Raw genomic sequence first — 27,943 nt, forward strand, 5'->3', positions numbered from 1 at the left:
GCCTGGCAGGAGAAGGGCTTGGGCCTTGGAAAAGCCTTTTTTTCCCCCACCTTAAAACTTGGCATTGGGAAGCGACAGCTTTGGGGGCAACCCAGGGGACTTCCCATGTCCAGCTGTTCCCCTCTCCAGATGTGCCAGTCCCCAAACCCCCCAGATGTGCCCCGCCTCCACACTCGGAGCCGCTGAGCTGCACGGGGGCCTTTATTGAAGGACACCACCCCCCAAAAACGGGGAGGGCCGGGGGGGGTGGGAGCTGTGTAGACCCCCAGCCGTGGGTTTAAGGGGAAAAGCTGCCGGGAGGATGAGGAGGGAGCAGGAGGAAGATGCAGGGAAAAGCCACCGACTCCCGAGGGAACTGGGGGGGTCGTGCCGAGTTTGTGCCGACAGCGATGGAGCCCTGGGTGGGTTCAGAGCAACGGGGGCCCGGGGGGGGTCCCAGAGGACGCTGAGGGGGGTCCCCGGGGGTCTCTAAGAGCCGGGCTCGGGGCCCAGGGCGCTGTGGAAGGCGACGAGCTCCGGCTGCATGGAATGGCGGCGGCGCAGCAGGGCCCGGGGGGGCCCGGGGGGCAGCGGGGGCAGCAGCCCGGCCCTGCCCGACCCGGGGGCTCAGGGACAACGTCCGGAGCCGCGGCGCTCCAACAGCCCGCCCTGCGTCGGAGTGGCCCTGGTGGCCGCCTTCGGGGTCGAGGGGGTCCCGGCACAGGGGTTTGCCCCGCGGAGGGTCGGGGGCCGGGGGCCGACGTGCCGGGGGGGCACGGGGGGCACCCGCTCGGCCCAGGCGGGCCCCGGCACCCCGAGGCCTCGCGCCCCTCCATGCTGTGCCGGCGTGGGCGCAGCCCCAGCCCCTCCAACCCCCCGCCGGCCGCTCCGGGGGGGCCCACGTCCCTTCCAGGGCTCCTCGTGGCCCCTCTGGGGAACCCCATGACCCTTCCGAAGGGCCCCGTGTCCCCTCCAAGGACCCCCACGTCCCTTCCAGGCTTCCCCGTGTCGTCCCCTCCGCCCCCGGCACCGCCAGCCCCCAGGGCTCCGAATTGAGCCTCTTCAGCTGCCTCTTGGGCCCGGCCCGCGACGGCTCCGGAGCGGCGGCCGGAGCCGCCGGCGGGAAGCGGAACACATCCCGCTCCTCATCCCTCCCGCCCGCGCCCGGCGACGCCGCCGACGCCGCCCGCACACCTGGGAGGGGGAGGCGCAGAGCGCGGGCGACGGCGGCGAGTTCAGGTACTGGCGGGTGGTCTTGGTGCCGCGGGGCGACGTGGCCGAGGTGATGATGATGACGTCGCGGCCGCGCTCCCGGCACGCGTCCAGCAGCACCTGCAGCGTCTCCCGGTCCCCGCGCTCCAGCGCGTAAACCAGCGCCGAGCCGCCGGCGTAGTCCCGGGCGCTGGGGTCGGCGCCGTGGGCCAGCAGGACGGCGGCCACGGCCGGGCCGGCGCGCTCGGCACAGGCGTGCATCAGCGCCGTCTTCCCGGCCTTGTCGGGAATGTTGGGATCGGCGCCGTTTTCCAGAAGGTACCGCACCATGCGCGGCTGCTCCGCGGGTCGGCGTAGCCGGCGCGGCACGCGGCCATCAGCGGCGTCGTGCCCGCGGCGTTGCCCTCGTTGATGTAGGCTCCCCCTTCCAAGCAGCCGGGTCAGGCGGAATTTCCCTTGGGATACGGCGCGCAGCAGCGCCGAGCCCTCCGCCGGGATCATGGCGAGCCCCGGTGCCAGCGCGGCGCCGGGGGGGCGGCGCACGGGGCTGGGCATGGCCGGGCTCACGGGCCGGGGCGCGGGGACGGGGGTGGCCCGCTCACTGCAAGGGGAGATGGTGCGGGGTGAGACCCCCCCCAGGCCCCCCGGGATGAGCACGGGGTGAGACCCCCACCTCTGAACCCCTCGGGGTGGGCACAAGGTGAGACCCCGGAGCCCCTCAGGAAGAGCACGGAGTGAGACACACCCCCCCCAAATCCCCCGTGATAACCACGGGGGAGACCCCCTCCAAATCCCTGAAATGGGCACAAGGTGAGACCCCTCCTGAACCCCTCAGGGTGGGCAAAAGGTGAGACCCTGCAGCCCTTGGGATGGGCACACAATGAAACCCCGGAGCCCCCTGGGAAGGGCACAAGGTGAGACCCTGAAGCCCCCTGGATGGGCACACGGTGAGACCTCAGAGCCCCCTGCTCCCTGCCTCAGTTTCTCCAGCAAGGGAATATTCCCGCGGTGCTGAGCCCCCTGGTTTGTGTCCCCCTTCCACGTCCCCCCTGCCTGTACCCCCAACCCTTGCCTGCACCCCCAACCCCTCCCTGCCACCAGCCTTTCACCCCATATCCCTTCCTGCACCCCTCTTCGTTTCATCCTCCTGCCTGTGCCCCCCCTGCATTCCTGCCCCTATCTCCATTCTGCCCCTACCCCCATCCTGCCGGTACCCCCGTCCCTGCCTGTACCCCCATCCATGCCGGTACCCCATCCCTGCCCTCGCGGTTCCCATGGCGACGGCGGCTCATCCCGCTCCTCCACTCCGTCCAGCCGGGAAAATGGGGGAGAATCCACCGCCCTCCCAGTCCCCTCAGCAAGACACCCCCGAGCCCGGGCCTGGGGCCTGCCCCGTTCCCCCCGGGCAGGGGGGAAACCCCACAGCGGAGCCCTCCATCCTTCCCTTCTCCCCCCTCCATCCCCCCGTTACCGTGGCAACCGGAGCGTGGGGTCCCTCCGCTCCGGGTCCCGGTCCCCGCAGCCCTGGGGATGGGAGTGTCGGGGACAGCGGCCCGTGGCCGCCATCCCGGCCCGCCGCCGGTGCGGGGGGGCCGGGAGGTGATGTGGAGGGTCCCCCCCCTCCCGCAGCGCTATTTTTGGCAGCTGCCGGCGCGGGGGGGGCTGGAGCGGCATGAATCACCCACGGCGCAGTCAGCGCCCGGCGCCCGGCCCTGCGTGGGGACGAGGAGGGCCTCGGGGGCTGGGGGGGCACAAGAGCCTGGCGGGGGGCCCGTGGGCTGGGGCCGTGGGGTGCGGGGCTGGGGACCATGAAGCATCGGGGATCTGGGGAGTCGTGGGCAGCGGGGCTGGGGGCACAGCACAGTGGGGCTGGGGGCACATCACAGTGGGACTGGGGCCGTAGGGCAGCGGGACTGGGGGTCCCAAACAGTGGGGCTGGGGGGCAGAGCACAGTGGAACTGGGGCCGTGCGGGGCTGGGGACCAGCGAGGCCCCAGTACCGGGGGGGCTGAGCTGCCCCAGGGCAGAGGGGCTGGGGGGATCCGGGGGTGGGGGCCCAGGGGCCCCTTCGCCCCCTTTTCCCCCCGCCCCGTCCATCCATCGCGCCCGTCCGGCCGCCCCCTCCCCATTCATCCACCGGCACCGCCCCTCGGCCCCTGGGGATCACCCGCCAATCAGCGCAGGTTAGAGGCCAAACCCCGCCCCTTCCGTGCGGGGCGGAGCCGAGGAAACCCCGGACACACGTGGAGCGACTGCGCGTGCGCGGGGTGAGAACGGGACCGGGACCGGGACCGGGACGGGGATGGGGATGGGGATGGACAGTGGGGGGACACCGGGACTGGGACCCGGAATAGGGATGGGGAGTGGGGGGACACCGGACTGGGACCGGGAATGAGGATAGGGAGTGGGTGGGACACCGAGACTGGGACCGGGAATGAGGATAGGGGTGGGCGGACACCGAGACCGGGAATGGGGACGGACAGTGGGGCGACACCGGACTGGGACCGGGAATAGCGATAGGGGTGGGGGGATACCGGAATGGGGATATGGGGTGAGGGGACAGCGGGACCGGGGGGCACCGGGAGGGACCAGGAATGGGGATACGGGAGGGGGGGACACCGGGACCGAGGGACCACGACGGGGAGAATCGGGACCAGGGCGGGCACCGGGACCGGAGGAGTGACCGTGACAGGACCGAGGGGAGAAGCGGGCTGGGGAGCGGGACAGGACGGGGACGGGGAGCGGGACCGGGGGGGACACCGGGAGTGGAGGCCGGGCCGGGGGTGTCACCGTGTCCCCCTTTCCCCCCAGCGCCGCCCCGGGCCCAGGATGGCGGGCCGGGGTCGGGGCCGGGGCCGGGGGCAGATGACGTTCAACGTGGAGGCCGTGGGGATCGGGAAGGGGACGCGCTGCCCCCGCCCACGCTGCAGCCCTCCCCGCTCTTCCCGGTGAGTCTGAGCACTGGCACACTCATCACACCTTCCCCTCCCTCCTCCCCCCTTCAATCCAGGCCTGGAGCACCAGAGGGGTCCATGGGGGCTGAGCACTGGCACACTCATCACACCCATGACACACACACACACACTCCTTCTCCAATCCAAGCCCCGGGTTTATGAGAGGCTTAAGCACTGACACACTCATCACACTCGTGCCCCCCCCCTCCTTCCCCAATCCAGGCCCTGGAGAACTGGGGGGGGGACCATGGAGGGGCTGAGCACTGACACTCATCACACCCATGCCCCCCCGCCCTGGAGCACTGGGGGGGGAAACTGAGCACTGACACATTCATCACACCCCTGCCCCTCCTTTCCCTAATCCAGGCCCTAGAGCACCAGAGGGGTCCACGGGGCGACTGAGCACTGACACACTCATCACCCCCCCCCCCAGGCCCTGGAGCACCAGGGGGGATTTTTGGGGGCAGCTGAGCACTGACACACTCATCACACCCGTGCCCCCCTCAGGCCCTGGAGCACCAGGGGAGATTTATGGGGGGGCTGAGCACTGACACACTCATCACACCCATGCCCACCCCCCAGGCCCTGGAGCACCAGGGAGGATTTTTGGGGGGCTGCTGAGCACTGACACACTCATCACCCCCATGCCCCCCCCAGGCCCTGGAGCACCGTGCTGCACCCCTGCCAGGGGGGGAGGGGGCGAGTACATGCTGGCACTGAAGCAGGAGCTGCGCAGGGCCATGAGGGGCCTCCCCTACTTCGTCAAACCGGGGCTCCCCGCAGAGGTACCGGGAATGGGGGGGTGTGGGATGTGGATACTGAGCCTCCTGTACCCCCCCCCCCATGAGGAGGAGGAGGGGCAGGAATTGGGGGGCAGAGAGGGCCCTGTCCCATTGTCATCCAGCCCCAGCCCACACCCATCCAGCCCCCAGCCCCACACACCCCACCACGTTGGGCTCCGCCCACCCCATCTGCGCTGTCCCAGGGGGTCCCAGAGGGGTCCCCAGGGCTGGATGTCCTGTCCCCCCCCCAGAGTGACCCCCTCTGTTGCCCCCCCAGACATCGAGCGCTACTCGGACAAGTACCAGCTCTCCAGCCCCGTGGACAGCGCCATCGACTGGAACCCAGGTGGGAGGACACGGGGGGACCCGGGGAGGGGGTCACAGGGACATGGGGGGCTCGAGGAGGGGGGGCTGACCCCCACCCCACCCCAACTTTGCCCCCAGACTGGCGGCGGCTCCCGCGGGAGCTGAAGATCCGGGTGCGGCGGGTGCGGAAAGGCAGTGAGTGACCCCCCCTCCTCCCCTCCCAGTGCCCCCTGTGCCCTCCCCAGGGGGTGACAGTCCCCTGTGCCCCCCCGAGGGAGGTGACAGTCCCCTGTGCCCCCCCGGGGGGTGACAGTCCCTGTGCCCCCCCAGGGACCACCCCCTCGTCCCCAAGCAGCGTGTCACACCCGACAAGGAGGAGACCATTAAGAAGCTGGAGGTAGCGAGGTGGGGGGGACAGGACACCCCCTGGCTGGATTTTGGGGGATGGGGGGGTGTGTGTCCCCCACCATGAACCCCTCTGGCCCCCTCAGAGCCTGGAGAAGAAGGAGGAGGAGGTGACGTCGGAGGAGGAAGAGGAGAAGGAGGAGGAAGAAGAGGGCAAGGAGGAGGAGGAGGAAGAGTACGATGAGGAGGAGCACGAAGAGGTGAGGGGGGGGGGGGAGTGATGGGGGCACCCCGGGGGTGTTGGGGGGGTGGGGAAACCCTCAGGTGCCACCGTGTCCCCCCCCAGGAGACCGACTACGTCCTGTCCTACTTCGACAACGGGGAGAGCTTCGGGCCCGACAGCGACGACAACGGGACGAGGCCGTGTACTGACCCCGGGGACCCCCCGAGAGCGGGGACCCCCCCAGCCCCTGGGACACCGGGGACCCCTGTCACCCCTCCTTGGGACACTGGGGTCCCTGACACCCCCACTTTGGGATACGGGGGTCCCCTGTCACCAGCCCCCAAGGCCACTGGGGTCTCCTTTCACCCCTGCACTGGGACATCGGGGTCCTCTGTCCCGCCCCCCTTCAAATCCGGGGTCCCCGTCACCCCCCCAGGACACCAGTGACCCCCATCACCCCCGCCGGGACATTGGGGTCCCCCATCGCCCCCGCCGGGACATTGGGGTCCCCTGTCACCCGCCTTGGGGACACCCTGTCACTCCCCCGTCCCACCACCAGGTGGCACCGGGGCTCCGGGAAAGGGGGGAGTGGGACCCCCCCCCCCCCAAATTTGGGATACCCCCCCCCGGGGACTCCCCCATTTCCCCCAACCCCTTTTCCAGCAGCTTTTTTAAACTTTCGTGCTTATTTTTAAAAACAATTTTTGGGTGGATTAAAGCGGATTTTGGCGTTTCCAGCTCAGCTCCGTGGGTTTGGGTTTTTGTGGTTTTTTTTTTGGGGGGGGGAGTTGGTGGGGAGGGGGCTCCTGGTTGAGAAAAGGGGTTTTTTGGGGGGGGTAAATGTGTACATTTGTGAGTTTTGGGGGGAAAAGGTGTTTTCTGGGGTGGAAAACATGTTTTTTGAGGAAGGAAAGAGGGAGTGTTCGTGGGAAAAGGGTTTGGGGAGGGGGGAGGTCGGGTTTTTTGGGGGGAAGGTGGTTTTCTTGGGGGGTAAATGTTTGGTTTGGGGAGAGAGGGTTTTTTTGGAGGGTGAAGTTGTTTGTGTGGGGGAGAAAGGTGTAATTCTTTTTGGAAAAGTTTTTTTTGGGTGAAGAGGGAAATTTTTTGGGGGGGAAAGGTCGATTGTTGAGGAGGGAGAGGTGTATTTTTGGGGGTGAAGATGGATTTTTGGGGGGAAAGGTGGGTTTCTTGGGGAGCAAAGTGGGTTATTGGGGGGAAAAAAGTGTATTTCTGAGGGAAAAGAGTGTATTTTGGGGAGGGAAAGGGGTATTTCAGGGGGAACGGTGCATTTCTGAGGGAGGAAAGTTGTGGGGTTTTTGGGGGGGGAGAGGTTATTTGTGGGGGGAGAAGGTGTTTTTAGAAAAGGCATTTTTTAGGGGCCAAGGTGGATTTTGGGGCAGGGAAAGGTGCTTTTTTTCAGGGAGAAGTTGCTTTCAGAGGGGGAAAGTTGTTGGGGGGGGCAATTTTTTCGGGGGGGAGGCCTTTTTGAGGGGGGAAGCATTTTTGGGGGGGAGGTGGCTTTTTTGGGGGTAGGAGGAAGGCTTTTTTTGGGGGGATAAGGCATTGTTTTTTGAGGGGAAGTGGTTTTTGGGGAGGAAAGAGTGTTTTTCGGGGGAGGGAGGTTGTTTGTGCCTGGGGGCGGGGCGGGGGCCGCTCACATGAGCTTCACGTGCTGCCCCCCCCCCCATCCCAGTTCCTGTTTGGGGCCGGTTTTCCCTCCCCCAGCCACGAATGTTCCAACACTTGTTGACTTCCAGCTGCTCCCTGTTTTTCTTTCCCTTTTCCTCCCCCCTCACCCCTTTTTCTCCCCATTTCTTTCCCTCTTTTCCCTCCCCCCAGGGAAGGTGCCCCCAGGGGTACGTGGCAATTCCAGGACTCCCAGAGCTTCCAGAGGGTGGGATCTGCACCCCCCACCCCTTGCCTGGTGGGGAGGTGCCCCAAATCCTTTGGAATCCCTTGGGATACGTGTGTCCCCCACCAGCCTCAGTGTCCCCCCTCCACTGATCCACTCGTGCTCCCACCCCCTTCCCATCCCATATTCCCACCCCATCCCATCCCATCCCATTCTTGGGGTGTCTCGCTGCCCCCTCCCAGTGCTCCCAGTGCTCCCAGTTTACCCTGGGCCCTTTGGAAGTGCCAGGAGCCACGGGCTGCCTTGAGGGGGAGGGAGTTTGTCCCCAAACCATGGAGGGATCCCCAGCTATGGGGGTCCCCCAAAACCAGGGTGGGATGGGGGGGGCAGTGAGGGTCTGGCTGCTCCCCCAGATCCATGTGGATCCTGCTCCAGAGCTGCTCCAGCACAAAGTCCAGGCAGGCCAATGAGGGAGGGGGAAGGTTTATGGCCTTAATTAGTTTAATTGGAGCTGTAAATTGGGGGGGGGGGCAGGGTGACTGTGGGGTTCATTCATCCCCCCCCCTGCCATGTAGGGGTGAGATTTTGGGGGTGGGGGCTCCTCCTGGGCCTTTTCCAGGGGGGGGAAACACCACTTTGGAGGGGGGAAGGGTTATTTTAGGGTCTCCAGGGGGGACTGGGGGCTTCTCCTTAATTTTTGGGGGGGCCCTGGGCTGCCTCTGCCCCCGCAGTTCCTCCTGGCCCAGCCCATCCTGCCTATTCCTGGCCCGGAGCAGGGTGACCCTTCACCTGCTTGGCCCGGAGCCGGGAATGGCTCTGGCTCCGAAGGGAAACTGAGGCCTGGCCAGGAAAAAGGCTGGGGAGGGGCCAGCGGGGGAACCGAGGCCTGGGGGGGTTTTTGGGGGGCTCCAAGTGGGCGAGGGGAGAGGGAGCAGAGCCAAGGTCTTGGGGGGGGCTCCAAGTGGGTGAGAGGGGAAGGAGCAGAGCCAAGGTCACAGCCTCGTTCCTCATCACCGGTACCTTTCACCCACATTCCATAAAAAGAGCCGGAGCCGCAGAGGCTCCGGCAGCAGCCCCGAAAAAGGCAGGAATATTCCCTCATCCCCGTGCCTCAGTTTCCCTTCCCTGTGCCCTTTTCCCTTCCCTGTGCCCGTTTCCCTCCCTGTGCCTCAGTTTCCCCTCACCAGCACTGCTTTTCTGCTCAGTTTTTCCCCTGGAAAAACCAGGAGACCCCGCCGGGGCTGCTCCCAGGAAAACCAGAGATCAGGAAAAGCAGGTCAATCCCACCCCCCCCAGAGCTTTCTGCTGCCCCCCAACCATCCCCTCCCCCGGAAGGACACGAGGTGGCAGCTCGGTTTCAACTCGTTTATTACAAATTTTGCCCCCCAGGGGCCCACGAAAAGGTACAAAATCTGCATTTTTGTGCTTCCCCCCCCCCCCCCCAAAAAAACAAACTATGTACAAAACCAAATAGAAAAGGTGTCAGTCGTGACAGTGGGGGCGTGTCACGACAGGACGGATCTGTGGTGTCACAGTGTCCCCCTCCCTTGGCCGGAGCAGCGCCCGGAGTCGGGGAATTAGGATGGAATTAGAGCCGAGCGTTTCCCGTCACTGTGCGAGGACGGGCAGCGCGGCAGCCGAGCTTTTCCAGCCCTTTTCCAGCCGGATCCGCATCATCTCTCCTCTGCCAGTCCACAAAGGCTCTCCGCCGGCTCGGAGCGCCCGGGGTTTTTTTCTGGAAGGTTCCAGCGGCCACCGGAGCGGTGGCTCCTCTCAGGAACGCGGCGGTTCCCCGGGAATGTGGCAGTTCCTTGGGAGCAGGTGCCCTGCCGCGGGCGGGCGGCACACGGAGCCGAGTCCGGGATAAGCGGGAGCGACCCGCCGGCCGCGGCGCTCAGTGCACGTTGTTGTTGGCGACGCAGGGATCCACCTGGGCGACGGAGCAGGGAGCGGGTGAGGGAGCTGGGCCGGTGATCCCGGATCCACCCGGCCCATCCCGTGCCGGCGCCGCGCTCACCTCCGTGTAGGTGGGGGGGGCATGAACTTGAACTCCGGCGCGTACATGAAGATGGGGCTGTCGAACCCGTCGGGATCATCCAGGAGCGGAGTGGTGGGGCTCTCCAGCCGGTGATCCTCGGGAACGATGTCCAGATAGCAGGGGGGGCTGTGGGAATGCAGGGAGATACCCGTGAGCTTACCTGTGCACCCTCCTCTCCGAGCCCCTTGGGGTATATCCCCACACTGTGATCCCACCTTGTGGATCCCACCCACTCACCCTCTGGAGCATCCGGGAGGTTCAGGTCGACCCAGCTCATCTCGGAACTGGTCTGACTGGCCATGCTGGAGCTGCGGCTCCCGATGCCCGAGCGGCTCCCGATGACCAGCGGCAGCTCCAGGATGATTTCTTGGAGCCCGGGACGCTGACGTAGATCTGCAGGGGGAGAGCCGGGATTTAGGGGTGTTGGGACGGGATCGAGATCCCCAAGAGGAGGATGAGCAGGAGGAGGAGGATGAGGAGGGGGTGAGAGGATCCCCCACACTGCAGGAAATACTCCACACGCAGGATGTTGCAGCCCAGGATGGAGGGTTTGAGCTTGCGCACGCGGATGGTTTTGCCGCGCCAGGACTCGGAGGTGCCCGAGATGATGTGGTTGCCACGGACACAGGAGAGTTTCTGGCAGAAGACCTTGGTCTGGCCGTTGGCCAGGTAGGTGTGCTTGGCCACGATGGCCGCCTTGGGCACCACGATGCGCGAGCACGTGTTCTCAAAGTCCGCGTTGATGCAGATCTCGTCGCCTGCCGAGGCAAGGACCCGGCGTTAGGGATGCCGGGGCTTTCCCCCGCTGGTCCCACACTCACCTCCCTCCCCCCATTCCCTGTTCCCAGCGATCCTCACCTTCACAGAAGCCTTTCCTGTCGATCTGGGCGCTGACAGACACGCGCCCGTCCGGGATGAACATACAAGACACCTTCTTCTCCTTCTTGGCTGCAACTGGGGACTGTGGAAAGAGGGAACGGTCACACGCTGGTCCCATCCTGCCCTTCCCACTCCCTCCTCCCTTTGCTTCCTTCCCCTTTTCTTTGCAACCAAGCCTCAAGTTCCCCTTGAGCTGCAGAACCCACCCGGCCCGGTGTCGCTTTCTGGAATTATCCAGAGCTCCTTAATCCCACCCTTAATCCCGCTCAACCCAAACCGATTAGACACGCCTCGACACCCCGGGGTCGGGCTGACCCTCCCCAGGGGCTTTCCCAAGGCTTTGGAGTACTCGAGGCTCACCAGCAATTCCGGGGTGTTCACATCCACGGGATCCATCACCTCGAAGCGTTTCTTGACCTGCTGGGTGGGGCAGGCAGGGCGCTCCAGGGATGCCTTCACCCAGTAATCCACGCAGCCGTACTTCCCCTTGAACGTGGTGCCCAGCGGCCTGCAGACACACAGGGGGTCACTCCAGCGCCAAAACAGGGATTTTCCAATTTAATTCCACCCCCAGAGGCGGGTGCTGCCTCATACTCACCCCTGGGGCAGCTCGAAGCCGAACTTGTACTCGTACTTGTTCCCAGGCCTGAGGATGACGGAGCCGTCGTCATCTGTGGGAGAAAAGGGGAGGGAAACATCAGATGGAGCTCCAGGGTGATCCTTGGTTCCGCTTCCAGTGGTGACAGAACCAGAGCTGTTGAGTAACACCTGCCCCCGCCCGGGAACCCCGTGTCCTCTCAGTGCTGCTCCCTTCACCTCACCAACACCCCGCGGGGCAGAACACTGCGTCCGCTGGCCCCACCCCACCCTCAGCTCCTCCTTATCTCCCAGCTCCAGCTGTCCCTCCTGGTTATCTTTGGACACTCTCCCAGTCCCCCTCTCCATACTCGGAGGAGGTTCCTTTCTGGGGTGTGATCCCTGTGCCCTCCTTGTGTCCTGTCACCAGCCCTGCTTGTGGTGCCAGGACACACCACGGCAGCTCCCCAGCCTCTGATTTTGTCCCTCAGCTCCCCAACTTTGACTTGACTTGGCCAAACCCTCAGAAGTTTTTAAGTTGCGGGTTTGGTCATTTCTCCCAGACTTAAGGCACAACATCAACTCCGTTGGTGACCAAGTGACCCACCACAGCCCCCACGGTGCCAACCCCAGGGGCATCCGAGGCTCTTTGCCCCCTCCCAACCCCTCTGCCCTCGATCCAGCCCCACCGCAGCCCCCCATGGGACCAAGCCCAGGGGCACGGTTGGGTTGAGGGTACCCGTCCAGCCCCGTGCCCTCACCCGTGGGCTGCTCCTCGAGCGCCAGCACGTCCTCGAAGCGCAGGTACTCCATCTCCTGCCGGCACTGGGCCGGGCCCTTGGCCCAGGTCACTTTGGCCACCCCACACGCCAACACCTTGACGGCATTGACGCGGGTCACCTCGGCCACCTCCACGACCACACGCCCGGCCACCTTGTCCCGCTGCAGTAGATCTTGTCGGGCTCGCTGAAGAGCACCACGAAGCTCTTCACCTTCTTGAACATCACCATGGCTGGGGCAGCGCGGGGACGCAAAAAGGAAAGCTTGTGGGGCTTTAACACCTTGGAGCAAGAAAGCCCGCCTGGAACCAGGCGAGTCACAGGCACAAAGGTCGGTTGGACGGACGCTTTGTTTTGAGGCGACTGGACAGGTTTTTAGGAGTTGTTCCGGGCTGATAACGTCCGCGCCTGCCGCTGCCCTCAGCGCTGTGCGCTCAGCCCCGGCCGCCGCGCTTTTTATAGGCTCGGGCTCCCCGCCCCCCCCCCCGCCCGCGCCTGTTGCTGCCGGGGCGCCACGCCGAGGGCGCGTGTCCAGGCGTGCTGCTCGCGTGATCAGCGCGCCCATTGGCTGCCGCCGCCTTGTTTACAGCGGCGCCGGCCAATCAGAGCGGCGCGAGCGGAGCGTGGACAGCGTGTGAAGGAGAGGCGCGCGTGGTCAATGAGGAGGATGGGGGGGCGGGAGCCGGCCGGGCTGAGTGACAGCGCGGAGGGCCAATGGCGAGCGAGGACGGGCGGCGGCGGCGGCCAATGGCGAGCGCGGAACAGAATGTCATGTTCCCAAGCGCCGGGACTGGGGGGGGGAGCGCCGGCCCCAGTTTGGGACGGGCCGCGCTGTACTGGGACAACTGGGAGCGGCCGGGCCGGCCCTGGGGGTCATCGGTGGCGTCACCCCCTTCCTCAGTTTCCCCCTCCCCACTCAGAGCAGCCTGCCCCCCCTCAGCCTCTCCGAAGCCCCCACGGAGCCCCACACGCCCATATTTGGGGTAAATAAGGGTGGATTCAGGGTACGGGATAGAACCAGATCCTGGGGTGCTCCCTCAGTCCCTGGGAGGGGGGTAGGGAGGTATTTGCCCTCTCTGCCACTTCCCAGAGCCCACCCTGGCCTCCCTCGGCTGTCTCTGGGGTACCCACTCTTCCTTATTTGGGGTAAACAAGGGTGGATTTGGGATATGGGATCGAACCTGACCCGAGGAGTCCCTGAATCCCTCTGGGGGGGATTTTCCCCCCTCTGCCACTTTCCATAGCCCCTGGACTGCTCTCAACTGATTCTGAGGGGTTCCCTCAGCCTCCCCCCCCTGTGCTATTCCCCCCCCCGTACACTCCCCCCATTATTTGAGATAAATGAGGGTGGATTTGGGGGTTCAGGATCAAATCTTTCCCTCCTTCTGTGGTTGTGTTTCAGGAACCCTTCCCACTCCATCTTCCCCAAAATATCCCCCTAAACCTTGATCCAAGGGGCAGCAAACACCACATCCACCCCATAAACCATGGCCCCCTTTTCCAGCTGGGATTTGAGGAGTGGAACAGTGTTTAACCCCCCCCACAGGAGACTTTGGCCTCCGAGAAACCCTCAGATTTCACTCCCTGGGCCAGGGCGGCGGCTCTTTCCCCTCTTTTCCCGACCCTCAGTGCTTTCCCAGCTCAGGAAAGTGCTGGGAGCAGAGGAAACGGGAGAACAATGTTCATGGAGCCACCCAGCACCGGAGGAATGGAAATGGGGGCTCCCGGTGCTTCCCACCCCGGTGGGAAGCTTTTGTTGGGAGTTGTCCTTCAGAGGTTGTTTGTCCGAGTGTTCCTGGCGCTTTTCCTGCCCTTCCATCCCCTCCTTCCCCCGGAGTTAATTCACACCTGATCGTATAAACGATAAAGCACCGGATAAACCGTGGGGCATAAACTGCTCTCCTGCCAAACCGCAGGACAGAATTCCTCCTTGGGAGGGAATTATTCCGTGGTTTGGTGCGGAGTGGAGGAATTGCACCTTTTTCCTCCTGTCCCCACTGTCTCCCGCTGGGAAAAAAAAAAGCGCTGGATTAACGGAGAATTAAGGATTTGCTCTAAATTGGCAAAAGGAGGGGAGGTTTTTTTAGCCTTGCCAGCCGTGGGATATTTGACCCCTTGGATCGGCGTTCCCGTCGGAGCCGTGTTTACGCTCTCTCCCTCTCCAGTTCCCGTGGGTGTCCACCTTTCCAAGGAACCCGACCTTGGGCTGCTCGGACACATTCCAACAAAGCCAAAGGGCCTTGAAGCCCAATGCCGAGGAAATTGCCAAGGATATGATCCAAGGCACGTTCCACATCCCAAATCCTCTCCGAATTCCTCCAGACCCGTCAATCAGCGCGACCTTTCCCCCCCTAACCCCCATCCGATGGCAAGCCCTCCCTCCTCCCTGCTGTTGCTGGAATTCCCTTGCTCAGGAGAAGGGGCTCAGGTTTGCTCCAGGAGGTTTTCCTGCACTGGCAACACCCCTGGATGGATCCGGGGAGGTCGGGAACACTGTGGGATTTTTGCTTGTAAAAAGCCACATCTCCCAATGTCCTTCAAAAACAGGGGAATCAGGAGGGGAAACCACCAGGAATTCTGGGCGAGGACAACCTCCTGCTCCCACTAAACTGCTGTTTAAGGCACGCACCCCCCTCCCAGCTGCTTTCCCGCAGGATCCTGGTGCTTGGAGGATCCCCCACTGCTGAGGGGGAGTGGATGGGGAGAGCAATTGGATCCGTGGCTTTTCCCAGAGTTCCTGGCCGGGGGCGAGAGATGGCCAGGCCGGTGTGACTAACACTTTTTCCCAGGCATAACCCACTTCCAAAGCCACGGAGCGAGAAACTGGGGCCCTGAGGTGACTCACTGGGCTCTGGGTGGGTCCCGGGGAAGGAACTGGGCATGGCACAGACTTGTTTTTGCCGGCACAGCGCCCGGCGCTGATAAGATCCGTGTTTTTCTGCTCCAGGTCACTGGGATCGGTTGCCAGGAGAAGCCACTCTGCCCGTGACAGCCTGGCCTTTGTCCCGGCTGTGGGACAACCAGCACTGAGCCGGGATTGTCGGTGAGCCCGGGGGGCACCGGCAGCCCCGCAGCCTCTCCGGGCTGTTTGCTCCATGGTTTTCACCATATATGGTCCCTTCCAGCAAATTCCCGGCTGGGAGGGGCAGAGAGGGCTGGGAAGGGATCCACAGTGGCTGGAGCGTGGGGACAGAGTGTCCCGGGTGTGCGGTCGGGAGCTGGGGTGGAAAAGGCATTTCCTCCAGTTGTTTGTGTGCAGGGAACGTTGGGAACAGCTCCCAGCTGCAAAACGAGGAGCTGTGGGACTGGGATGGCTCCTGGAAAGCCACCGCTTGTCCCACGGCCAGGATTTCCAGGATTGGAGGCTCCGGGTTGGTTCCTAAACCACAGCAGCGGGTTGGGGGTGGAGGGAAAGGTCTGTAGGGCCTGGCTGGAGGCAGGGAACACTCAGTTCTGCGGGATCGCTGGGACACAGAGGTTTGACACTCGTCTGGAATCTTCCAGGAGCAACTGGGAAAGCTCCTGGGGCAGATCCTCCTGGGGATTCCCTAAAAATCCCCTTTTTTTGCTGTTTTATCCCCGGCAGAGGCTTGTGCCCCCCCCATGTTTGAGATTCTCCAGGCACACAGATCAGGGTCCCCTTTACCCCCCCCTGAGTGGGGACAAGTCCTCTCAGGGCTTGGGCAGGAAGATTTTCCCCCTGGAGCCCCACTTTTCCAGCTCCTACTGGAGACCGGGATGTGGACGCTCCCACTGCTTCTTTGTCCAGGCGGGATTCTTCCCTTCTTTCATGCCCAGATGGTGTTCTTGGAGCAGGGAAAGCCCGAGATAAGGCTCCACAAGAGCTCGGCCATCCGTAAACAGGGAGGAATTCAGATTCGGGGTCTGGAAAGTCCCGTGTTTGTCATCTGCTCAGGGCAGGAAGAGGCGGTGACATCAGCTCTGCTCCGGCCGGGAGGATGTGACCTCCCCCAGCTCCCAGCAGAGCCTCCCCAGGCACGTTAGGTGGGATTTTTGGGGAGAAATTCTTCCCCGTGAGGGTGCTGAGGCCCTGGCACAGGTTTTCCAGGGAATTTGTGTCTGCCCCATCCCTGGAAGTGTTCAAGGCGAGGTTGGATGGGGCTTGGAGCCCAGTTGGGAGAGTGGAAGGTGTCCCTGCCATGAATGGGATTGTCTTTAAGGTCTTTTCCCGCCCCAAACAAGGCCGGAATTCTGTGATTCCTGGTTGTTTGGGATGAGGATGAATACATCCGTGGCTCTGGAGCTCTGAGGTGCTGGAGCCCTCCCGTGCACTGGCTGCTGTGGACACCTAGAGGCTTTCCCAGGAACGGCAGAGGAGGATTTCCATCCATCCATCCATCCATCACCACCCACCCACCCCTGGGTGACAGAGGGACAACAACAAAAAAAAGGGTGACAAGGCTCTCTTGGAACCCCTTCAGGCACTGGAGAATGCTTGGAGGTCTCTCCAAAGCCTTCTCTTCTGCGGGCCGAATCCACAACTCTCCCTCACAGCTTTGGCTGCTGAAAAGTGGGAAAATTTCTGTATTCCTTTGCTGCTGGGAGCTCTCCTGGCCGTGAGCAGCCCCGGGGAGGGTGGACCATGTGTGTTCTGAGTTGTGGACGCTCCGTGGGGGCTCAAACCCGCGCCGTGGCCTGGCGGAGGTCCAGCCACTCCGGGGGAACGTGCCGAGCGTGGGATGGGCCCGGCCCATTCCCCAGATGATTCCATGCTCCTCCTCGGTGTGACAGGGACGTGAGGCCTCCCAGGGACGCCCTGAAGCAGAGGACAGACCTTTCCCCCCGCGGGAATAAAGGAGAGGAACGCTGGCGCCGATCCCAGCTTGATGCCGACGAGCGCGTTTCCATTGACGTCAGCGGACTTTGGAGCGACCCTTCACCTTCCCAGCCCGGTGCCGCCTCCCAAAAACAACCCCAGCGACCCCATCCAGCTCTGGTGCGAGCCCAGGTTGGATTGTTCCGCATCCAGGCACCCAACCTGGGTGGCTGGAGCTGGAGGGGGATCGGGGCCTTCTCCCAGGAGATGGGACCAGAGGGGAGATCTAGGTTGGATATTTGGGGGAATATCTCCATGGAGAGGGTGTTCAGGCCCTGGAACAGGGCATTGTCCCTGTGCTCAACAACAAGTGGACCTGGCACCTGGGGACATGGGTCGCTGGTGGCTGGGGGACAGTTAATGATTAATGATCTCAGAGGCTTCTCCAACCTTTATGATTCCTTAATGATTCCTTAACTCATCCACAACTGCTCCAGCTGGGCAGCTCCTGGTGTGACAAAGTGGAGCTGCCAAGCCTCAAACCTGCAACCAGAGCTGTCTGGCTCAGGGGCAGCTCTTCAGAATCCCGGGACATTTTCAGTCTGGGAGCTCTGGGCTCCAAATTTCGGAGGTGGGATCCTGAGAGAGATCCCACCTGAGATCCAGGAAAGCGCCAGGCCCCGGAGCTGGTGGTGCAGGCGATGGGCTGCCAGGGGGAAGGAGAGTCCAGTTCCTTTGGGAACCCTCCTTTCCCTGTGGAATTCTTGTTGATTGGCTCCAACTCAAGGGTAATTATGTCCTGCCCCATCAAATCAAACGTGAGGCCTGAGCTGGCAAAAAGCTGCTGTTCCACATCTGGAAGGGGCTGAATTGATTTTTATTTATTTCATTGATTTTGATCTAAATTTGTACCTATACATTTTTTTTTTGCTATAAAAATCAATTCTTTCTTTTAATATTCCTGGACGGGGCCAGTCCCATCTCTACCAGGAGCTCCAGCACTGTCAACCCTGCTCTGGAGGATTTTCTCCCTTCAGAGAATCTTATTCCCACAAAGGATTTTCTCCCCATGGGGAGTTGCAAGGTTCTTCCTGCAGCTCCATGGGACAGGCATGGCCAAGTTTTTAGTCCTTTGTTAAAAATAAAGGGAAGTCTTCCTATGGAAAACATTTCTCCTTTAGAACTCCGGCTGCTTTGCTGAAATCCTCTGAAACACGTGAAATTTGCCCTCCCCTCTGCAGTCCTGCACCTTCCCCGGGGGGTTCCCCTGCCCATCCGTGTGCCCAGCTGGCTCTTTGCCATCAGGAATTCTGTTTTCCAAGCGAAACCCCCAGTTTGGGCTGGATTTGAGGAGCGGCAGAGAATCTGGGCCCAAGGGAGAGAGATTCCCAAGGGGTGCTTTTTCCCTCCCTGAAACCTGATGCTGGTCCCGAGTCCAGACCCGGCTAAATCAAGTCCGCACAGGTGCCAAGACAACAAGGAAAAATAGCAACGGCGGCCTGGGATATCCGAGGCCTGGTGCTCCACAGCTCCCACTGCTGGAGATCAGCCTGCTGTTTATCCTGGAAGAGGAGGAGATGGAAAACTGGTTCCCCCTCGGTCACAACGCTCCCAAAACCGACTCGTGGCCATGCTCTGCTTCTGGGTGAAGGGTCCCAAATCCACCAAACTGCTAAAAACTGGGATTTGGGCTTTCAGTCCGTTATTTCTGCATTTGTAGGGCTCCTGAACGAAATTCTGCTGGATTAACACCAGGAGAAAGACGGGAAGTGAGTTATGGGAAGGCTCTGAGGGGCAGAGGGGGTTTCTAACCCTGGGTGTTATTTTGCTGCAACGTCACATCCTTGGGGAAAAAGGAACACGTGAGAATCGAACCGAAAAACTGGGATGTGCCTTCAGGAGAGGAGCTGGGATCAGCTGGCACCACCCATGCGAGAGCAGTGAGTGCAAACCAGGGGGTCACCCTCCCCTTTCCCGTGGTCCAGGTCTCCAATTCCTTTCGGCTGCGGAGACCCCCGATCCAAGGTGAGGCGTCTTTCCCGGTCGCAGCCACAGATCCGGAGCCAGCCGCTCTCCCGGGTCCCACACGGAGCGGGGCGGGGGTTAAAAGTGCAACAAAACCACCCAAAGAGCAGAGCTGAGGAGGAGGAGGAGGAGGGGGGGGGACGAGGACACGCGCGGGCAGCTCGCCCCGGCCTGGAAGATGTGGAGCTTCTCGGGTCGGGCAGGAAGAGCTGGGCGTCCTCCAGCGCGCCGCGGGCCGCCATGGTGAAGTTGGCGTCGCCCGAGGTCACCACGTCGAAGACGCACGACTGGAAGTAGACGTCCTCCACGGGCAGCATCTCCCGGCACAGCGCCCGCGCCGTGTCGGCCGGCACGCGCCCGCGCCCGCGGGGGCTGCGGGACAGGCGCTGGCTGCGGGGGCAGCCGCCCACGCACAGCTGCAGGTCCTGCTCCTCCGTGAAGGCCCGGGCCACCTCCTCGGCGGCGCGGATGGAGAAGGAGAGCTGGCGGCCGGCCTGGCGCACGGCGATGGTGGTGCCGATGTAGGCGGCGCGGATCTCCACGTGCCGCCCGGGCGCGCGCTCGCGGATGGCCAGGCTGCTCCCGCCCGGCCGGCGCGCGCCCCCGTTCACCGAGCCGTCCTGGAAGGCCGCCGGGACGTTGTCCAGCTCGGCCTGGTAGACCTTCTGGTCGATGCATTCCTTCATGTTCTTGAAGATGATGGTGAGCTGCGGGGAGAGGGGGCGAGGGAGGTGAGCGCGGCGGCCGCGTCCCCATCCCAAGGTGTCCGGGGTATCCCAGGATACGTGTCCACCCCACTGATCCATCCCCGAACCACCCCCACGGTTCTTTTGGGATAACAGCGATCTTTCCTTTCCTTCTTTTCTTAGCACCATTTAAGCAACGGAAAACGGAGACAGAGCCAAACACTTCCAAGATCCTTCTGGGTACCCCACAGACCACGTCGTCACCCCATGACAATGGGAGCGTTTGAGGGTCCCCTCGACAGCCTTCATCCCTCTTCTCCCTCCTTCCTCGCTCTCCCTGCGTCTCGCCGAAGCAACTCCTGCCCTCCCCAGGTATTTTAGGGAGCCCTGCCCCCGGATTTGCCACCCGGTCCCGTCGCAGCAGCGTTACCTTGCTGGTGACCGTCGCGTTGGACCCCTTGGCCACCGGCGAGCTGGTGGCCTGCACGAACAGGTAGTCGTTGTCCAGGAGCGGCCAGGAGCCCTCCACCCGGCACGTGTGGAAGTCGTGGTGGAAGGTGCGGATGTGGGGGTCCCCGAAGGCGGCGCAGTGCTGGAAGGCGGGCGGGCGGCCGTGCTTGTAGAGGAAGCTGCGCTCGTAGTCGCAGACGTCGAGCGACTCGAGGCCCTGGCGCTCGGGGGCGGGGGGGGGCCGGGGCGGCGCCGTGGGCCCTTCCTTGGAGCAGTTGTTCTGGATCATGAGGTCCTCGATGCCGTGCACGGCCGAGTGGAAGGCCAGGTCGCCGCGGCACGTGCGGGCGGTGCGGCGGGTGCAGCGGGAGTAGGAGCGGAGCGCGGTGCAGAACGCGGCGCCCCGGCCGGGGCCGCGCAGGGGCAGCGTCGCCGCCAACGTACTCCGAGTTGCAGCGCAGGATCTTGCACTGGGAGGAGACTGGGGAGAAGGGATGGGGTGGGCAAGGGCGGCCCCTGCTCCTCCCACCTCGCACCGTCCAGACTGCTCCAGATTCCCAGGGGACCCTTCCTGGAAGGACTTGTATCCCTGTTCTAACCCACTCCAGATTCCCAGGGAGACCCTTCCTGGAAGGATTTGTATCCCTGTTCTAACCCACTCCAGATTCCCAGGAGACCCTTCCTGGAAGGAATTGTCTCCCTGTTCTAACCCACTCCAGATTCCCAGGGAGACCCTTCCTGGAAGGAATTGTCTCCCTGTTCTAACCCACTCCAGATTCCCATGGAAACCCTTCCTGGAAGGAATTGTCTCCCTGTTCTAACCACTCCAGATTCCCATGGAAACCCTTCCTGGAAGGTCTTGTCTCCCTGTTCTAACCCACTCCAGATTCCCATGGAAACCCTCTTGTCTCCCTGTTCTAACCCACTCCAGACTCCCATGGAGACCCTTCCTGGAAGGAATTGTCTCCTGGTGCAGGACTCAGTCCCTGGGATGAACTTGGATCCTCCAGGGTGCAGGGCTCGGTCCCTGGCATGAATTTGGGTCCTCTGGGATGCAGGGTTTGGTTCCTAGGATGAATTTGCATCCCCTGGGATGCAGGGCTCAGTCCCTGGGATGAATTTGGATCCCCTGGGATGCAGGGCTCAGTCCCTGGGATGAACCTCCCATGTGGATCCTTACCATGCCTGCAGAGGAGGAGGAGGAGGAGCGTGCGGAGGAAGAGGCCGGGGTTTTCCAGCTGTCCTGGGCTCCTACTGCCAGCAGGTCTCCCCATTCCCATCCATGCGGAGACCGGGGGGTCCCTCACCCACCGGCAGCTCCCGGTGTCATCCGGCAGCTCCCCTGGAAGTGGAGCAGAGGTGGATCAGAGAGGGCTGCAGCTGCCACCGAGTCCAACCCAGCACTTCCAAGGCCACCAACTTGTCCCCAGGTGCCACATCCGCACAGCCTTGAACACTTCCAGGGCTGGGACTCCACCACTGCCCTGGGCCTGACCACCCTTTCCATGAGAAAACTTTCCCTGATATCCAACCTAAACCTCCTGAGATGCAGCTTGAGGTGTTTTCTCGGGGTGTGGGTGCTGGGCACCCTAATCCTCCCTCGGTCTGGGGACACCAAGGTGTGAGTGGAGCACCCTGGGTGCCAGCACCGTGTCCTGCTCATCAGACCCTCATTCCTGTTTTCCCGCCCCTCTCACCTGCTTCAGCCTCCTCAGGAAACCATCCTGGCACCCAGAACTCCTTCCCTGCGGGACACATGGGTGTCCTTGTCACCAGCTCTGCCCCAAGAGACAGCCGAAAGCTCCATGGGATGACCCGGGAAAATTCCAGCCTCCCTGGGCTCTTCCATGGCCTCAGATCCAGATTAAATCCGGGGTTCTGGATGCCTGTGCCAGGGGTGGGGAGCAGAGCCCCCATGCAGCACCGTGCTCCCCTTTCTCCTCCCAGCCACCTTTGCTCCGTCCTTTCCCCCGCGGGGCAGAGGCGGGGATGACATCGATCCTCCTAAATTTAGCCGGGCTCAGATCCAGCTGGGAACGACAGCCGGAGCGGCAGAGGGAGCAGGAGCACGGGGGTGGAGGGTTGGAGGGGGGCACAGGAGCTTCAGGAGCCCCCAAACCCTGGGGGCTGTGGGGTCACGTCCCCTGTAGGAGCTTCCCTGGAGCTCCACGGGTTTCCTTCCTGGAAACCTCCACCTGCACCCCCAGGAGTGAGTCCCTGTGGAAAAGCACCGTGCTTTTCCCTGTGGGATGTAACCTCATAGGGAATGGGATGTATCCTCACAGGGAATGGGATGTATCCTCACAGGGAATGGGATGTATCCTCACAGGAATGGGGTGTATCCTCATAGGGAATGGGATGTATCCTAACAGGGAATGGGGTATATCCCTACAGGGAATGGGGTGTATCCTCATAGGGAATGGGATGTATCCTAACAGGGACTGGGGTGTATCCCCACAGGGAATGGGGTGTATGCTCACAGGGAATGGATGCATCCTAATAGGGAATGGGATGTATCCCCACAGGGAATGGGATGTATCCTAACAGGGAATGGGGTGTATCCCCACAGGGAATGGGGTGTATCCCCACAGGGAATGGAGTGTATCCTAATAGGGAATGGGATGTATCCTAACAGGGATTGGGATGTATCCCCACAGGGAATGCTTTTCCAGCATTTTGTCTCACAGCTTCCCCTCCTGGGGCCCAGCCAAGTCCTGAACACAAACACAGCCCGGGCCGAAGGTGGCCGGTGTCCCCAGGGGTCGGTGACCGCTGGGCCACCAAAATCCACCTGCGTTCCCAAAATCCCACCTGCATGGGTGCAGCAAGGAGCTGCACCAGCCCCTTTCTGCAGGGAGGAGGAATGGTCAAAAACGTCCACGCCAGGATTTTCCAGGTCTATTTTAGAGGCCATGGGAGAGGACAGGGATCCCAGTGTTGGGAGGGACAGTTTGATCCCTCAGCGCCCCAGCACCCACAAATCCCTTTGGAAATCAAGCTCCTGCTGTTTTCCAGGCCTGGCTCTGCCCAGCAGGGAGCGAAGCCTCGTGCCCACCTGAGCCCAGGAGAGCTGCAGTGCTGGGATTGGGGTGGGAAGGGAAGTATTTGGGGGAAACAGGATTTGCTAAAGAGCTGGAGGAGGGATACCAGGTTGGGCCATGCGTACAGTCAATCCCAAAGGATCCACTCGTCCTTCCACACCGTGCTTGGCATAAATCCCACCCCTCCATCCCCAGCACCTCCCAGTGTTTCACTTACCCCAGCAATGCCACGGGATGGGCACCAAATCCCCCAGACCCTCCGGAGGCGAATCCTGGTCCCTGGCCTGGGTCTGGCTCCGGGTGGGAATGAGGAGGGAATCCCGGCTGTTGCCACCCGGGCTGGGAGCGGAGGGAGCAGGAAACAGCTGAAGGATCTGACAGCCGGATCCGTCACTGGGAGCGGGAGCCGAGGGGGCTCCACCGGTGCTTTATAAATAGCCAGGAGGATTTTTGATCCCCAAAGGCGGATTCCAGTGGGAGGGGAGGGGAGGAGAAGGCGGGGAGGGCCCAAGACTTCCCAAGCGCCCGCACGAGCGGCGGGTGAGGTGGACACGGAGTCCTGGATGGGCCACTCGGAGCTGCCCATCCTGAGGTTTCTTCAGGCACTGGAAGAAATCAAGAAGAATCCAAGGAGGCTCCCATTCCAGCAGCACCTGCCTCCTGGAGCATGGGAGCACCTGGCCTGGGCACCCTGGCAGGGGAGCATTCTCCTCCCGCTCTGCAAGCAGGGAGATGGAAAAACCCGTGGAGATGAGAGCGGTGTGGAGTGCTGCTTTTCCTCCAGGATTCTCCATTCCAGAGCTTCCTCTCTCCCTCCTTTGAGGAGCTCAGAAGGTCCTGGAGATGTGACAAATGTCAGGAGAAGCGGGTATCTCATTCTTACACCTGGAGAAAGAAGACCTTGAGAGGGTCAGGGAAAGAATCACCTGGCTCGAAGCTTCAACCCAAATCCCACAGGATCCCACTGCTCCGAGCTGCTCCAGGATGCTAACGTGTGGATAAATCCCATTCCCAAGCACCTGCTCCGGGGCAGGGCAGCTGGGGGCTAAAAAAAATCTGTGAGCAGATGGGTCTGGATGCTCTGGAGATCTGCAGAGGGACTCCGAGGGGTCCTGCCCTGTGCAGTGACACTGTGGGGTGGTGGCAGTGTCCAGCCACTAATCTCATGGGATACTGGGATCACCAGCAGCCTCCCCTGCCCAATTTCCCCATCAATGGGAGGAAGGTCCGGGCTCTGCGTGGCTTCAATGTGGGGGTCACTGGGTGCCACAGCCCCCCAGCCCCTCTGTGCCCCCTGTACCCGCCCAGGCCCTCTGTACCCCCTGTAGGTCCCTGTACCCCCCATCCCCACCAAACCCCTGTACCCTCCATCCCCACCAAACCCTGTACCCCCCATCCCCACCAAACCCCTGCACCCCCATCCCCACCAAACCCCTGCACCCCCCATCCCACCAAACCCTGTACCCCCTATCCCCACCAAACCCTGTACCCCCCATCCCCACCAAACCCCTGTACCCCCATCCCCACCAAACCCCTGTACCCCCCATCCCCACCAAACCCCTGTACCCCTATCCCACCAAACCCCTGTACCCCCCATCCCCACCAAACCCCTGTACCCTCCATCCCCACCAAACCCCTGTACCCTCCATCCCCACCAAACCCTTGTACCCCCCATCCCCACCAAACCCCTGCACCCCCCATCCCCACCAAACCCCTGTACCCTCCATCCCCACCAAACCCTGCCCCCCATCCCCACCAAACCCCTGTACCCCCCATCCCCACCAAACCCTGTACCCCCATCCCCACCAAACCCCTGTACCCCACGCACCCTCCCATACTCTCTGTACTCTCTGCACCCCTTTCACCCCTGCACCCCCGCATCCCCCATACCCACAGCACCCCTTGAAGCCCCAGGAGCCCTTGTACCCCTCTGCACCCTCGTGTCCCCCGTATCCCCCCGTGTCCCGCCCTGTCCCCGCCCCACACACCATATAAGGACGAGGGCGGGGGCGTGGTTTTGCCGTGGGCGTGGTCTTCGGAGGCATGGAGGGCGTGGTCCGTTCGGCCCGTGGGCGTGGCTGCGGGCGTTGGGTCACGTGACGCGCCGGTGTCACGTGACGGCGGCGGGGAGATCCCGGGCGGCGTGAGCGGAACGAGCGGTGAGGGGGGGGCGGGAACCGGGGGGGGGGGCGGGGGTCCCGGGGGAGATCGGGGGGTCCGTGAGGGTCCTGCGAGGGGTCCCGAGTGGGATCGGGGGGCGGAGGGGCGGCCGGGGTGGGTTCCGTGTGGATCGGGGGGCTCCGGGTGCACCCCCGGGTTGGGGGGCGGAGGGATGGGGGGGATCAGGCCCTTTTCCCCCCGCGCCCCTGCCCAGCTCCGAGCCCGACACCGCCCCCGCCGGGACACCCCCTCCCCAAACTCACCCCCTCCCCAAACTCACCCCCTCCCCAAACGCACCCCCTCCCCAAATTCACCCCTCCCCAAATTCACCCCTCCCCAAAACCCTCCCCAAACTACCCCCTCCCCAAATTCACCCCCCCCCAAATTCACCCCTCCCCAAACTCACCCCCTCCCCAAACTCACCCCTCCCCAAATTCGCCCCCTCCCCAAACTCACCCCCTCGTGCTGTCCACGTGCTCCCCCATTTTTCGGGGTGGGTTCCTTCAGACCCCCCCCCCCCAGACTCACCCCCGTGTCCCCCGACTGTCACCCCGATGTCCCCGACTGTCACCCCCTTCTCCCTGTCAGCCTCCCCCAACAGCCCCCCCTCTCTCTCTCGCAGCCCCTCTCCGATGCGGGGTCCCCTCCTGGCGGCCACGGGGGGGGGGGCCATGGGTGGCCCGGGGGGACCCCTGGCCGGGCCATCCGCGACAAACTGACGGCGGCCCTGCAGCCCACCCACTGGAGGTGCGGGACGACTCCCCCGCCACGGGGGCCCCCCCGGCGCCGAGAGCATTTCGGGGTGCTGGTGGTGAGCGGGCGCTTCGCGGGGCTCCCCCGCTCCAGCGGCACCGCCTGGTGCACGAGGCGCTGCGGGACGAGCTGGCCGGGCCCTGCACGCCCTGCAGATCGTCGCCCGCACCCCGAGCAGTGGCAGAGCGACCCCCAGGCCCCCCCGGCGCCCCCTGCCTGGGGGGCTCCAAGCGGGACAGGAGAAGAAGAAGAAGGAGGAGGAGGAGGAGGCGGCGGCCGGGCAGCAGTGACAGCAACGCGGGGAGGGGCGGCCAGAACCCACCCTGGTGTCAGCGTGGGACCCCCAGGACCCCCACCCTGGTGTCAGCGTGGGACCCCCAGGACCCCCACCTGGTGTCAGCGTGGGACCCCACCCTGCTGTCAGTGCAGCGGGAGGGGGGGCAGAAATATGGGGCTGATCCCCCTCCCACCAACATCGTCCCCAGCCCCCCCATATCGCACTCCCCCCCATCACCCCCTGTCCCCCCACAGGACCCCCCACACACACTCGTTCCCCCTCCCCCACTCCACCCTTGGGGGGGGGCTTTTTGGGGTGTCCCTCCCCATTTAATTTAATTTCCAAGTGAATTCACCCTCCCGCCGCCCCAAAACCAAATAAATAAACGTGTTCTTTTGAAGAGGGGGGCGTGAGGGCAGCTCAGAGTCCAGCAAATCCTTTGGGGGAGCATTTTTGAGATAATTATGTGTTTTTTGGGGGTGGGTTTAGTTGTTCGGTTGGGGTTTTTTTTCCATTTAATTTTACAAACACCTGAAACTACAGCACGGCACGACAGAGCTAGGGGGGGGGGCCGGGGGGGCCCCAAGGACCAGCTACACGAGGGGGGGACAAAGCACACGGGGGGGGGGGCTGCTCAGAACGGGGGGGCTGCCCTGGGAAGGGGGGGCTGTGGGGGGCTCTGACCGACCCTAGGGGGTGATCTGGGGGGGGGGGAACAGCATTGGGGACCCCCTGAACCCCAGTTCTTATAGGAGGGGGGCACAGCACTGGGAACCCACCCTGAACCCCGATTCTTTTTTGGGGGGGTGTGGGGGGGTGTTTGTGCTTTGCAAACCGCTGGTGGTTTTGGGCTGGGGGGGAGGGGGAAAGAGGGGAGTTAAAAGAGGGTGTAGGGAGATATGGGGGTTCAGGAAGGGAAACAGGGCTGGGGAGGGAAAAGGGGGTGCAAGGAGCTCCCCTCACCCACCCCCCCCCCAAGAGGGAAAATCCAAAAATCAGTTAAAATCACTAACTGGCAGTTTTGGGGATCCCCCACTGGATCCCAAAATGACACCAAGGACTAGGGGACGTGGCCGGGGGGACTGTGCTTGCATCCCAAAAGTTGGGCCCCCAAAGCGGGGGCACCCCCGGAGGGGGGGGGAGGGTGTGTGCTTTAACCCTAAAAATGTTGGGCACCCCAAAGGGACCTGCACCCCAATATCCTGTGCCCTCCCCCCGGGGCACCCCAAGGGCTCTTGCACCTCAAAAGGCCACCCAGCCCCCCTTTCCAGGGGACCCCCCCCAAAATCCTTGTGGGGACCTTGCTGGGTGCTCTCCCTGGGGATGGGGAAAACTCAGAGCCTTCATCCTCCTCCTCGGCTCAGCAGGGATTCAGGGGGTGCACAGGGCCTGTGTGTCCCCCCCTCCCAAGGCTGGGGCCCCCCCAAACCCACAGCCCCCCCAGGAACGAGCAGCGATCACAGAGGGGTGACACCGAGAAAAGAAATGAGGGGGGGCTCAGAGGGGTTTTGGGGGTCGTGGGGGGGAGTTTGGGCAGTCGGGAGCGGGTTTGGGGGCTCAGGGGGGAGCTTTGGGGGTGTCAGAAGGATCTGGGGGAGGGGGAAGGGGCCAAGTGCAAATGAAAAAGATCCCAAATGCTCCAAGAAGACGTTCACAGTGTCTAACGCGACTAATCCCGGGGGCACGGGCGGGGGGAGAGCTGGATTTGGGAGGGGGGGGGATACCCGGGGAGGAGGAGGAGGAGGAGGGAGGGGGCAAGGGGGGTGTTCCCTCTCCCCCAGTCCCCCCCATCACTGCAGGACCTGCCCCCGCGTCTCGGGCAGTTTGAGGGCCAGGGAGCTGCCGAGGGC

At 63.1% G+C, this 27,943-nt stretch overlaps 6 protein-coding genes across 6 annotated transcripts in view; 3 read left to right on the top strand and 3 right to left on the bottom strand.

Moving 5' to 3' along the window:
• The window catches only part of LOC116799863 (E3 ubiquitin-protein ligase RNF115-like), a 94,466-nt gene that overhangs the window by 42,603 nt on the left and 23,920 nt on the right, over positions 1 to 27,943 (top strand). The window lies entirely within an intron of this gene.
• Positions 268 to 3,001, bottom strand: LOC116799616 (ankyrin repeat domain-containing protein 34A-like). The gene is given in 10 exon segments (XM_032712864.1): positions 268 to 650; positions 653 to 676; positions 679 to 750; positions 753 to 791; positions 794 to 856; positions 859 to 1,171; positions 1,174 to 1,535; positions 1,538 to 1,623; positions 1,625 to 1,788; positions 2,663 to 3,001. Coding segments are annotated over 10 exon segments (1,644 nt in total). The 3' UTR covers positions 268 to 468.
• On the top strand, positions 3,444 to 6,083 carry LOC116799871 (DNA-directed RNA polymerase III subunit RPC7-like). The gene is given in 12 exon segments (XM_032713337.1): positions 3,444 to 3,457; positions 4,002 to 4,086; positions 4,089 to 4,138; positions 4,802 to 4,838; positions 4,841 to 4,929; positions 5,140 to 5,143; positions 5,204 to 5,272; positions 5,371 to 5,431; positions 5,563 to 5,629; positions 5,724 to 5,837; positions 5,924 to 5,987; positions 5,990 to 6,083. Coding segments are annotated over 11 exon segments (642 nt in total). The 5' UTR covers positions 3,444 to 3,457; positions 4,002 to 4,019; the 3' UTR covers positions 6,010 to 6,083.
• Positions 9,440 to 12,354, bottom strand: LOC116799883 (thioredoxin-interacting protein-like). Its single transcript, XM_032713351.1, is given in 10 exon segments — positions 9,440 to 9,582; positions 9,670 to 9,680; positions 9,683 to 9,816; positions 9,924 to 10,083; positions 10,191 to 10,448; positions 10,549 to 10,651; positions 10,930 to 11,077; positions 11,168 to 11,240; positions 11,907 to 12,083; positions 12,086 to 12,354. Coding segments are annotated over 10 exon segments (1,170 nt in total). The 5' UTR covers positions 12,156 to 12,354; the 3' UTR covers positions 9,440 to 9,546.
• On the bottom strand, positions 18,691 to 21,815 carry LOC116799837 (hemojuvelin-like). Its single transcript, XM_032713240.1, is given in 6 exon segments — positions 18,691 to 18,920; positions 18,923 to 19,433; positions 19,843 to 20,298; positions 20,300 to 20,343; positions 21,043 to 21,204; positions 21,560 to 21,815. Coding segments are annotated over 6 exon segments (1,509 nt in total). The 5' UTR covers positions 21,780 to 21,815; the 3' UTR covers positions 18,691 to 18,804.
• On the top strand, positions 24,951 to 26,056 carry LOC116799876 (bolA-like protein 1; the record flags this gene model as incomplete). The annotated part of the gene is given in 7 exon segments (XM_032713341.1): positions 24,951 to 25,062; positions 25,686 to 25,746; positions 25,749 to 25,893; positions 25,896 to 25,955; positions 25,958 to 25,981; positions 25,984 to 26,022; positions 26,025 to 26,056. Coding segments are annotated over 6 exon segments (351 nt in total), but the record flags the coding sequence as incomplete, so codon positions are not given.

This window comes from Chiroxiphia lanceolata, chromosome 29 (genome assembly GCF_009829145.1).
Source record: "Chiroxiphia lanceolata isolate bChiLan1 chromosome 29, bChiLan1.pri, whole genome shotgun sequence".
Lineage (NCBI taxonomy): Eukaryota > Metazoa > Chordata > Aves > Passeriformes > Pipridae > Chiroxiphia > Chiroxiphia lanceolata.